The 12064-nt window shown below is 42.0% G+C and overlaps 1 protein-coding gene across 1 annotated transcript; it reads left to right on the top strand.

The window, feature by feature from the left end:
- The first annotated feature begins 4418 nt into the window (after window positions 1–4418).
- LOC147882479 (DNA (cytosine-5)-methyltransferase 1-like) lies at window positions 4419–11600 on the top strand. The gene is made up of 22 exons (XM_087400385.1): window positions 4419–4885; window positions 5286–5335; window positions 5421–5517; window positions 5703–5807; window positions 5962–6084; window positions 6192–6294; window positions 6425–6639; window positions 6763–6828; window positions 6912–7169; window positions 7318–7376; window positions 7495–7561; window positions 8262–8504; window positions 8603–8689; window positions 8924–8992; window positions 9084–9170; window positions 9914–10001; window positions 10105–10226; window positions 10341–10445; window positions 10629–10672; window positions 10749–10818; window positions 10901–11004; window positions 11135–11600. Exons 1-22 carry the CDS (start codon window positions 4667–4669, stop codon window positions 11331–11333), a joined length of 2580 nt encoding a protein of 859 aa, XP_087256511.1. The 5' UTR covers window positions 4419–4666; the 3' UTR covers window positions 11334–11600.
- Window positions 11601–12064: the final 464 nt, after the last annotated feature.

The following is a 12064-nucleotide window of genomic DNA, read 5'->3' as shown; positions in this document are numbered from 1 at the left end:
TCCTCCTCCTCCTCCCTCATCCTTCTCCTCCCTCCTCCTCCTCCTTCCTCCTCCTTCTCCTCCCATCTCCTTCTCCTTCCTCATCCTTACTCCCTCCTCCTCCTCCTTCCTCCTCCTTCCTCCCTCCTCCCCCTCCTCCTCCTCCCTAATCCTATTCCTCCCTCCTCCTCCTCCTCCTTCCTCCCTCCTCCTCCTCCCACCTCCTCCACCCTTCCCCCTTGAATCCGCAAAGAAGACTAGCTCTCCACTCCTCAACCTTGGACTCCTCCTAAACCCTGCAACCCACTCTGAACCCTGGAACTCCTAGTTAGCTCTCTCAACCCTGTCCCCCTTTTGAACCCTGAAATCCCCTTCTAAACCCTTGAACTCCCGTGGAGGCGAGAGCCTCCATCAATCATTATAATCAAGCCCTCTTTCTCACCCACACATGCATGAGATCTACTTTCCATGCTTTAGCCTACACCTCTTATCGGAACACGACTCGACGACCTATGCTACACTTGTGAACACCTATGCTACAACGAGAAACGACACAACCGTAGGTGGCCAACACCCTCGAAACCTGCACTTCGGAGAAACAGGGACAACACACACACTCTCTCTCTCCCTCCCTCCCTCCCTCCCTCTCTCTCTCTCTCTCTTGTGTGTGAGCAAGTGCACAAAGATTGAATGCAAGCATGGCTTCATGTGCGCACATTCATCCATGCATGTGTGCATGTCAACATCCATGCACATATGCATGCCCATGTCCATGCATGCATGTGCATATACACACACATGCACCTCCTTCCCTCCCTCCCTCCCTCTCTCTCTCTCTCTCTCTCTCTCTCTCTCTCTCTCTCTCTCTCTCTCTCTCTTTCTCTCTCTCTCTCTCTCTCTCTCGTGTGTGAGCAAGTGCAAAAAGATTGAATGCAAGCATGGCTTCATGTGCACACATTCATCCATGCATGTGTGCATGTCGACATACATGCACATATGCATGCCCATGTCCATGCATGCATGTGCATATACACACACATGCACCTACACTTGCACTTGCACATCCATGCATAGAATTATATAGTAAAACATAATGACTTGTTTCGTAGAATATCAATTAATAAAATGTACAATTTTCATTGGGGGGTTGTCTAGCAAATTGAAGATGATTACATTGTTTGAACTGTTGTGGATGTACATTATTTAGGTTGTGGATGTGCATTGTTTGAATTGTTGTGGATGTACATTATTTAGGTTAGCCCTAGTAGCAAGATAGCTTTGTATGTTGGAAGAGTGAGATTGACATGACTTATCAATATAACTATTATTAAAACTCTACATTTCTTTAAAAACTATTTATGGTGGAGTGGCACGTATTGACAAGATGCCAACAAGAGGAAAGATTGTGAATCCCAATAAGGTGTGTCACAATTCACCAAGTGTGTTGGCTCAAAAAAGGCCAATATTCTTGGGGATTTCGAGGTTGCTTCATGGATAATATGATGATTTCTAGGCTAGGAAACTATTGCTAAGAAAGCTTTCTACATTCCTTAGTAGTTTAACATGTCGGCGAGGTCAAAGCAAATAGTGTTCATACCAAGCATAGTCCTAGAATAAGAAAATGTATGTTGTTGTCAACATAGGGGACATATTTGTATTGAAAATGGAGAGAAATCTATCCCTTAGATTTCATTCTAGGGGACACATTTGTATTAAAAATGCATGCACATTACGTCATGGAAGTTGCAAGCCACCAAGCCAAAGGGAATGACATTTTAGAACATTCAAATGACAAGAATTTTCATAAAGATATTTGTTAATTTAGTTGAAATAAGTAAATTGTAGGTGACTACTAATTTGCATGTTAAAAGGTAAAAGTGTCTCCATGTTTAACCATGGGTTTGATGCGTGAAGAAAGTCTCCAAGGTTATGAGGTATAACCTCATATTTGATTTGTACGAGGGATCATTTCCAAAATGAATGAAAGTAGTTGGTATGCCAGAACAAAAGTGCAAAGGCATGCGTAATTAGGAAGTAACGCAAAAGTAAGATTTGGCCTTGGAAGCAAGAAGAGGCATCGGTGTGTACATGATGCTATTTTACGTTACTACAAATGGATACTATTCTACTTGATTAGGTCATTGAGTTATGATCATTGTCACGATGGTGATGATCATAGGTTGCATTTATAGCTTGAGAAACCACCTTAGGGCATCCAGAGCTACGTTCATATCTGGTTTCGCATTTTAATAATTCTCATTTCTACAAATATGATATTTTACCTTATTTTAATGTATTCTTGAAAACCTCATGTACTTGATCACAAACACAAACATTTTATTTTGTCATGCATTGGGGAGGTTTTGGGAACCCTATTGCTATGGAATTATTATTGTTGATTTCATCCTTGCTACTTTTAGCCCTCATCCATAGAGCCTACTTAGTTACTTGACGAATGTTGGGGTTTATCTTTCTTCCTTTTACTCTAAAGCCCTAATGGCTTGGACGTGTGAATTGGTCCTTTTTACTCTTAAAATATACGTTTAGTATTTCAAGAATATTCAAGGCTATAATAAAAAGGTAATTTAAAGCAAAAGATGAGAAGGGGATTATGGAGGAAAAGTGCAAATCCAAACCCAAAATCTTATAACATATTGTACCTCGATTGTACTAAGTGGGCATCATTAGACAATGGTTTCTATACCTTGTGCTACATTGGCACCATTAGAGGAAAATGACTGTACACTTAGCAGTCCACTATGCTGCAAATCATAGATGTAAGAATTTCACCCTTTCCTTAACAATACCCCATTCAAAGCAAGAAGACTACAAGGGGCTCTTGATTGTGCTTTTCGTATGCATCATTGACGTAATGGAGTTTCAGTAGGGTTGATTCCTTTAATTTAGAATAGTCAAGATTTCAAGCATGTTTGACTAGATGCATTTGTACTCACATTTAATGACTCACAATCATGCAAAAAAGTACGTTACCAAACATATGCCCTCTTGATTGATATAAACAATCTTAACCAACCATAGGCAAGGGGTAATGGTGGAAGGTTGAAGGTGCTTGGGTTGGAGATGGTGACACCCTCATATTTGTAGTGTAGGGGGCATCAATCTTATTCATGTGGTCTTGTTGTTCTCCTTGGCTTGACCGTTCTCATTTCATGTGCCTTTTTATGAAGCTAGTGCATGTGTATAGACATTAACATGGGCTGAGATGATAACCTTACACTATTTAACCTTGTAAACATCAACTGCAAACCTATTTAACCTTGTAAACATCAATTGTAAACCATTATAAGCAAAGAATTTGTAGGATATCCAACATTTTTATTTGTACAAGTATATTCTTTGACTTGTGCTTCTCCAAAGGTTAGATAAGATGGGCATATGAATGAGCTTTTGAAAGTGAGTTTTTATCCTCACTCAAATGAGAGCTCAAAAGTTGAAGCCTCTTGATGCTTCCAAAGGCATTTGTAGATTAGGGTGTTTGAAAATAGAGTTGATTTATCATAAATTAAACCATACCAAGTATGGTGTGATTCCGATTTGCACTTAGTTGAATGATAAGGGACTTTTGAGGATTTTATATTAGATTGTCAAGTGGTTTGTCTTGATGCTACTTCTTATCTTATGCTTGATAGAATGATTGTCAATATAGTAACAATTGGACAATGCATACTCAGCCTTATCAAGGGGCTTTAACCATATAAGGTTTATGGGTATCATTGGTAGATTGGGAGAAGGTGACTTTATGAGCAAATAGTGGCACAAAATGGGGGGTTCCCATAAGCTTGGGCAGCCAAGACCCCGCTTCCATCCCTGGCCCTTCTGAGATGTGAGTTGAACAGTGGGGTTTGAACCCTGTGTTTGCCAATAAGGAGCCGACTCTCTTGAAACCACATGGGCCAATTGGTGTGTAGACATAAGTTCTCCTTCTTCTTTCAATCTGTGAGTCCGTGTGCAACCACGAGGGCCATGGGTGTGCAGATGTTAGTTCTCCCCTTGTAAAAAAAAATAAATCCGAATGTCCTCTTGGTGTACAAACACATGATGTCCACCCCTGTTCGGGTGTGAGCGGGCAGTGGGGCGGGCGGCGTGAAAGACCGCGGAGGTGTGTGTGTGCAAGAAGAGATGGGGGCTGATGAGAGGCACCACATGAGGAACAAGTCGGCGAGACCTAAATGCCCAAAATCTAACTTGAAAGAAAGCCAAAATGTGTGGGGAGGCGGGGGAAACGGTAAAAGGAAGGCGGGCCTGACGTGGAGTTTCCCGCCCAATCTATTTTTTCAAAAAACAGTAACACTCTCTTTCTATCTCCTCTCTCAAGCTCGACTGTCTCACTCTCAAACATTCTCTCTCTTTCTGTGTGAGCTTCTTTTATGTCCGTGCGTCTTCTTCACCCCTGCTACTGTTCTTCGCCATCGCCATAGCCATCCTCCATAGCTTCCCTTGCTCGCCCTCTTCCGCCATAGCTCTCCCTTCCCCCCCTCCCCTCCACCCATAGCCTCTTCCTCTCCCCCCTCCCTCTCCCTTCCAGCTTTCACACATCTCTTCTCTGCCCTCTTCCCCCCTTTTCCCCCAAACACCCCCCCTCCATGCCTTCCTGATACTCCCCCCCCCCCCGCCTCTTCTGCTGCCTCGTTCGCTCGCTCGCCCCCCCTCCCGTTTGCCCGCCAGAATGCCAGTCCGAAAGACCATCGAGATCGACGACTCCAGCGACAATGACGACCTCGTTGAGTTCGCGAGCAGCAAGAAGCAGAAAAAAGACTTTGCTGTCAAGGCAAAGACTAAGACTGCCGGGAAATCTGGCCCTAGTGCTAGGTTTGTGGGTGCGCCGTTGAGCAAAGCAGAAGCCAGCAGAAGATGGCCCGACCGTTATGATTCCAAGAACAACAAGGTATAATTCGCGATGGCACTCCAAATGGTTGTGGGCGCCAAGCCTGAAGGTCCCTTGCCTTGAAACGGTTCCTGGCCATCATGTTGCTTCGTTCTGCTGTTTATAGTTGTTTGTCGACGAGAGTTGCTGCGTCGTGTAATCCGTTTTGCGCCTACTTTCCCCTGCTTTTCTGCAAACCAGCTGAAAGAAACCTTTCCATTCCCTCTCGGTAAATGCATGCGGCACTGACGTCTTCTGCGAAGACTTTGGGTTATTCTTTTCAACTAATTTAACGCTCTAGCTAGGTGACTGTCCGCAAGAGCCGTTAAGTGAAACTGTGCTCAATATCATATCCGTAGGCAAATATTCCGTTCATCCCCTGTGCTACCTGAAATTTAAGTTTGCAAATCTTGTCATGCAGAAAAGTGGAAGTGATGATACAAGCGATAAGAAGCGAAAGCCCGATGAAGGGTATGATGTCTTTCTTGACTTTTACGTTCCATGCTTAGTACCATATCCGCAGCCTCTATGAACATTGTCTCCAAATTTTTGCCAGGGAGGAGGACAGCAAGCCTGCAGAATGTGTTGCCCATTATTCACGAGCTGAAGTGGATGGTTCTGCCTTTGAATTAGGTGACTGTATTTATGTCAATGTAAGTAGCCAACCATTGCGCAAACCAACTTGTTTCTTGTTGTGCTTTGTAGCTTTGTTGCGATCCTTAGAACTATCTTCAGATTGCTAAGCTGGATTCTGCCTTTAGAATGAATCTTGTCATTGTAACGGGGAACACATGCATGCACTGCCGCTCAATTGAATGTGGGTCGATATGTTCTACAGGCTGGTGAGGGACCTGATTATATTGGGCGAATAACAGAGTTTTTTGAGACTTCTGATGGAGAGCCTTGGTTCATGGCACAGTGGTTTTTCCGTGCTCAAGATACTGTAATAGCCTCTTACATCACCTGGCGATCGAGTAGCAGCATTTGCATTTTGTGGTTGTCACTGAATTGCTATTAAGAAAGATGCTCGGCACAATGGTGCTGCTGGTTTATTTGATAGTCACTTTTTAAAGATAGCCTTCTTGTTGTGGACTCAGGCAATTGGGGAGGTTGAGGGCAAAAAACATGACAAGAAAAGGGTTTTCTGCTCTGAGGTGAAGGATTGCAACCCCCTTGATTGCATTGTTTCCAAGATCAAGGTCATACGGTTGTCCCCTCTGGTGAGTTTACCTTCAAATCTGTGTAATGACATGCAGTTGATGTTGATCAATGTCTGTGGGAACCGTCAAGGATACTGGCATTTGACATGTTCCTGTGGGTTGTCCAGCATAACTTCAATATTTCCAAACCTAAACCCATTCCACCATGTGATTTCTATTATGACATGGGTTACGATTATGCATACTCAAGATTTTATGCACTTCCCACAGGTAATCAATCTAAGGCAGTTATAAAATTTCCCCATCTGCATAGTCACTAATAGCATTACATGGTCAAGCTGTTCTTGCAAGTAATTTGTGGGTACATCTTAGTATTGCATTGTGCTGTGTGTTGCTTCAGATGCCGAAGCTGGCAGCAGTGAATCAGATTTGACAAACTGCAATGATACATCTACTGGACAAGCAGCCAGTAGTCATTCAGAAAACAGGTCAGAGAGTGAGGTCAATTCTGGGTGTTCCAAAGAACATACACTCCTAGACCTGTATTCTGGCTGTGGGGGAATGTCAACTGGCTTGTGCATGGGTGCTTCATTGTCATCTGTAAAACTTGTTACGGTAAGTAGAGGATATCTTTATTTAGCATGTAGGACTTTTTTTCACCCAAGTTGTGCTATGTATGTCTTATCGTCATGTTTTCTTATGATTTCCTACGTTTATGACATTTATTTTGTTTTGCAGAAATGGGCACTTGATTTGAATGAGTTTGCATGCAAAAGCTTGAAATATAACCATCCTGAGACTGAGGTTTGTTGAAATGTGCTTTTAGTATAGTCCACAAGATGGCAATGTCATATGAACTTTGCTTGACTGAAGCATTCTGGATACAGGTACGAAATGAGGCAGCTGAAGATTTTTTAATCTTGATCAAAGAATGGAAAAAACTTTGTGACAAGTATTGCAAAGATGAGAATGTTCACGATAGCAAATCTCATAGCCGGCGCCGTGCTGGACCTGCTGTTACCTCTGTAGAAGATGACAGTGACTCTTCTTCAGATATTGAGCCTGGAGAATTTGAAGTTGAGAAAATTGTTGCCATTCGACATGTTGGCTCTTCAGATTCCAAGAAATCTGGCATTGAATTGAAGGTCAGGGTCTTATCTTCCCTTATTGTATTGGAGAATTCTTTTTCAAATATTAATTCTGGCATTTTTCATAGATGTTTGAACTCTCTCTCTCTCTCTCTCTCTCTCTCTCTCCCTCCAGTGAATGTCTGATCGATTATTTCATGGATAGGTCCACTGGAAGGGATATGGATCGAATGAGGATTCTTGGGAGCCTTTGGAGAATTTAGGGTCAGTGTGGCTTAATATATGTACTTTTTCCCTTTTGATGTGGAGAATTTTCTTGGACTAGAATATTGCTTTATGGCAAAAGTTGTCTGATGTTGATAATGTTGATGTTTGTCTCCAGGTCATGTGAAGATATCACTAAGAGCTTTGTGATGGAAGGCAGAAAGAAAAAGCTCTTACCATTACCTGTACTACTTTTCCTTCCATTTGTGAATATGGTTATGGTTTTCTTAGTTTTAATATGGAAACTCTGTGCCATCTGATCTTTTTTTGCTGGTTGTACCTGTGCTTGATCTTACTTGCTTAACAAAGTCAAGCTATGAAATTGTGATAAACTCTTTCTATCGTAGTGGTGCATTGAACTATCAGGTATATTGTCTTAGCTTTGTTTGCTTATTCATGATCATTTTGGAGAGACTACAAGGAAATCATTATCGTCTTCCCAAGCAATTATAGCTTAAATGGGGAGAATGTGGACTACCTTTTGTTTAGCCTGCTTTTAGCTGTTAGCATTTGTCTTGGCTGAGTCTTCTCTTCACCTTCGGAGTGCTAACAGGAACTCATTACAGAGACATTTATATAAATGACGCTCAAGCATGTGGATGTGTTATGTGTAAAAGGCACATGATTATTTTATGGTCAATACCACAGTTGTACACTGCTGATGTCCGGAGATAACATAGTAGCTAGTCCTTGCTATGCGTGATGGAGTCTATGGTTTTTAACCACACTGTGTTGTGTTTTAGAGGATGAGTTTGGACATGTTCCTGGACTCATCTAGATATATGCTTAATTGTTTGTGAAACTTTTCCTTTTATCTTAGTTAGATGAGCATTAGTTAGATGAGCAAATTGTCTTGAAAATTGTGAAAATCTGTCTAAAATGCAGGGTGAAGTGGATGTTGTTTGTGGTGGACCTCCCTGCCAAGGTGCAAGTGGCTTCAACCGCTTCCGAAACAAAGAGGATCCACTGGCAGATATCCGCAATAAACAGATTGTGGTGTACATGGACATTGTTGACTTCTTGAAGCCTCGTTATGTCCTAATGGAAAATGTTGTGGACATTCTTAAGTTTGCTGGTGGAACACTAGGAAGATATGCATTGAGCAGGCTTGTTCAAATGCACTATCAGGTTGGTTAAACATAGCTTTTATGTAAGAGCAGGTTTGCTACTGCACCTGTTTTAAATTATATATCAAATATTGTTTTCTGTTTAAAAATGTGGTGCAGGTGATGCTTGGTCTAATGGTGGCTGGGTGCTATGGGCTTCCACAATTCCGAATGCGTGTCTTTTTATGGGGTGCTGCTCCTTCAGAGGTGCAGTTTTTTCAGAACATATTATCTTTCACCATTTATAATGCTACAATTGTCAATTATCTATAGTTCTCAGAAGTTACTCATGCTTTTAAGAATACTGATAGTGAAATGTTAGAATTGTCACTAATATATAGTTCTAGAAAGCTGGCTCTCAATAAAAAGGAAATAAATAATGCTTGCCAGATAAATGTCAAGTATCTCACATTAGAAGTGTGATATGCTGTGCTCATGCAGAAGCTCCCTCCATACCCATTGCCGACACATGATGTTGTGCAAAAAGGAGGTATTCCACAGGAATGGGAGGTGAGTCTTTTTCTCTGTTTGTGGTGGTATTTTGTAGTTACTTTCCACCAGATCATCTTCTGTTCTGATAGATTGCTTTATTTATCTCCAGCGCAATATGGTAGCATATGATGAGCTGTCAAAACCTAAGCTCTTGAAGTCTTTGACTATTGGAGATGCTCTATCTGATCTCCCTCCGGTAATTATTTCAAGACAATTGTTTATTGCTGAAGGGTTTTTGAAGGTGGTATTGTGTACTCGAAATAGTTTTCTAAGTTGTATTCTGTAAGAATCTGTGATGCCATTTTGTAGGTTTGCTTCCTCGCAAGTCTATTAGTGTAATTATGCTAGTGTAGCTGTAGCACCTTTGCTACATGTGCATTCTAACTATTTGTTTGGAAAGAAGTTGGGGGCAATAGTGCACTCGTAGCTGTTTGTTTGGAAAGAAATTGAGGGCAATGATGTGGTTGGAGGTAATCTTATCTTAATGTAGGTGCTTTCTGGCCCGAAGACAAGGTAGACCAAATCTCATACGAATGGTTGACATTACCTACTAACTTTCTTTCAACAAAATATTGGCAACTGCTTCTCCCCATTGTGCGAGTAAGATTAGCAAATTGAAACTAGGAAAGTACCCACTGTCTGTTACGTATGGTCTTAACTCTTTGAGAGCTTTATGCTACATACGGCCTTAACTTTATGCTGAAGGTCTTAACACTGATATGGGTTTCAAAATTATTTGTCTTGCTTGTCTTTCTATTATTTCCCTTTTTCCCTTTGTTTAAATTTGTAGAGACTAGGTAGTTGATGAGCCAACTAAGGATGCTGATTTGTCCTATGTACTCTTTGTTCTTTGGGTTGAGAGCTCTGAATGTCAGGATGAAAGTCAAGTAAGCATGCTGGTTTGTTTATCATGTACCCAGTATCCTTCGTGTAATGCAGGTTGAGAATTCTGAATGTCGGGATGAAATCAACTATGGGGGAGGTGCTCGAACTGAGTTTCAGCGATACATCAGACTTCCCAAACAAGGTGAAAGAAAACAAGTTATCACTCCAAGACCAAATGATGTTTTGTTTCAATGGCATTTGGACTAAGGGGAAGCTGATTTATTTTTTAAATGTTCCTGCCCCAGTTCTAACTGGGACCAGCTCTTTGGCATCTTGCAAAAAACTAAAGCTGATGTTGTATGATCATCGTCCTCTTCAATTGAACATTGATGATTACCAGAGGACCTGCAGGATTCCTAAGGAAAAGGTTATTACTGAGCAACCTTTAGAAATTTTGAAGCTACCATAATTGAAACAGTGCCTTCTTTTCAACTTCCAATAAGCTCTTTTTTACAAGGGTGGGGTTGTATTCCATTATCAGGGGGCAAACTTCAGGAACCTGCCAGGTGTTATCCTTCAGGAGGATAATACGGTAGCTCTGGATCCAAATATGGAAAGAGTGTTGCTGCCTTCTGGAAAACCTCTGGTAGGAAGCTCAATGATTTTTCGTTTGATTTGATGATAGTTGCAAAAGATATGGATGCCAGGTCCCTAAATACTTTCTGATTCTGGGTAGGTAGCTTTCTTTGTAAATGCACACCCCATATCAATATGGATGGTTTATAATCCTATCTCATTTGATTCACATAAGCACTGTTCCTCTTTGCAGGTCCCTGACTATGCTATCACTTTTGTAAAGGGTCGTTCACCTAAGTAAGTGGAACGCTTTGTGAGAATGTCTTTTATCAGCTCAATAAGGATGCAACTGACACGTATAATACCCTTATAGGCCTTTTGGGAGGCTCTGGTGGGATGAGACGGTACCCACTGTTGTGACAAGAGCCGAGCCCCACAATCAGGTGTGTACTTTGTCTGGCTACTAGTATACTTTCTGCTTTGACTCCAGGAAATTTTCTGAGCGTGCTTTTCTTGTGTCCCAAGATTATTCTCCATCCGGTGCAGGACCGTGTCCTTACAATTCGAGAGAATGCACGATTGCAAGGCTTTCCAGACTACTATAAACTCTTTGGCCCTGTCAAAGAGAGGTGAACATTTGTCAATTACTTTGAGCCATAGTAGAGAACGTGTTTGCTAAAATTTTTCATACATGCGATAACGAGATAATCTCAACAAAAGTGAGCACGTTTTCTAACTCTGGAACCTGTCAACTCTCAGATATATCCAGGTGGGGAACGCCGTGGCAGTGCCAGTGGGGCGAGCCTTAGGCTACAGCTTGGGTCAAGCAATGCAGCTCTTGTGTCCTACACAAGCTCTGATGGAACTTCCAAATAAGTTTCCTCAGGGACTGATGGCTTCGGCACAGCAGATAATTGACATGCCTTTGGACGTCCAGGACTCCCTCTTAGAAGTTTAGTTTGCAGTGAAAAGTCCCCATTTGCGCTCCTCTCTAGGTGACCCTCAAGGCTCTCACTTAAGCGCCGAAGGAGGAATCCATTTATGGAGCATGTGGTACCGAAATCAATTCATGCCTTCCGCTCATTTGAAGCAATTCATCTTCTCTCTTTCCAATTGTAAGAGAGCGCCTTCCAATGCGAAGTAATCGAGTGGGAGTCACAATCCCCATGTAAAATTGCCATCCAAAATTTTGGCGCAAGGAATTTTTGATATCGTCCAAAACTTTCATCCAAGTGCATTTTAAGCATCAGATACGATTGGGCAAATTTGTAACGAACGCAAAGCGATAATATGTGTGAACCGGTCATTGCAGCTGTGATCAAGAAAGAGGGTGCGGGGAATTTTGGGTAGCAATGGCTGATTATGCAGTCGATCGTCGCTTATGAAGTGAACTGCACTTGCCAGCCCAAGATCCCGGCAGCTTATTATGACTGATTTCTTCACGGGCAGGGGGGAATTTGGATAATGGGCATCTCTCTTCCAACATGTAACTGGGAATAAAGACGACCAGCAAATTCTTTGATTGAAGGATTTTTGAATTGCCATTTCTCCCTCGGTTGAGGAATCCAAACTCTCGTGGGATGCTGTCTTGCAATTGATGGGTATGATTGCCCACCCATGTCTTAGCCCATTATTCATATGCATTCCATGCACCATGGGTGGGCAGAGGTGTCGCTTTTGACCTGCATT

The sequence above is a fragment of the Dipteris shenzhenensis genome, chromosome 29 (genome assembly GCF_047967505.1).
Source record: "Dipteris shenzhenensis isolate YYH24624 ecotype China chromosome 29, Dip_SZ_1.0, whole genome shotgun sequence".
Classification (NCBI taxonomy): domain Eukaryota; kingdom Viridiplantae; phylum Streptophyta; class Polypodiopsida; order Gleicheniales; family Dipteridaceae; genus Dipteris; species Dipteris shenzhenensis.
The sequence above is the reverse complement of the archived record's forward strand: the minus strand, read 5'-3'. Positions and strand labels throughout refer to the sequence as shown.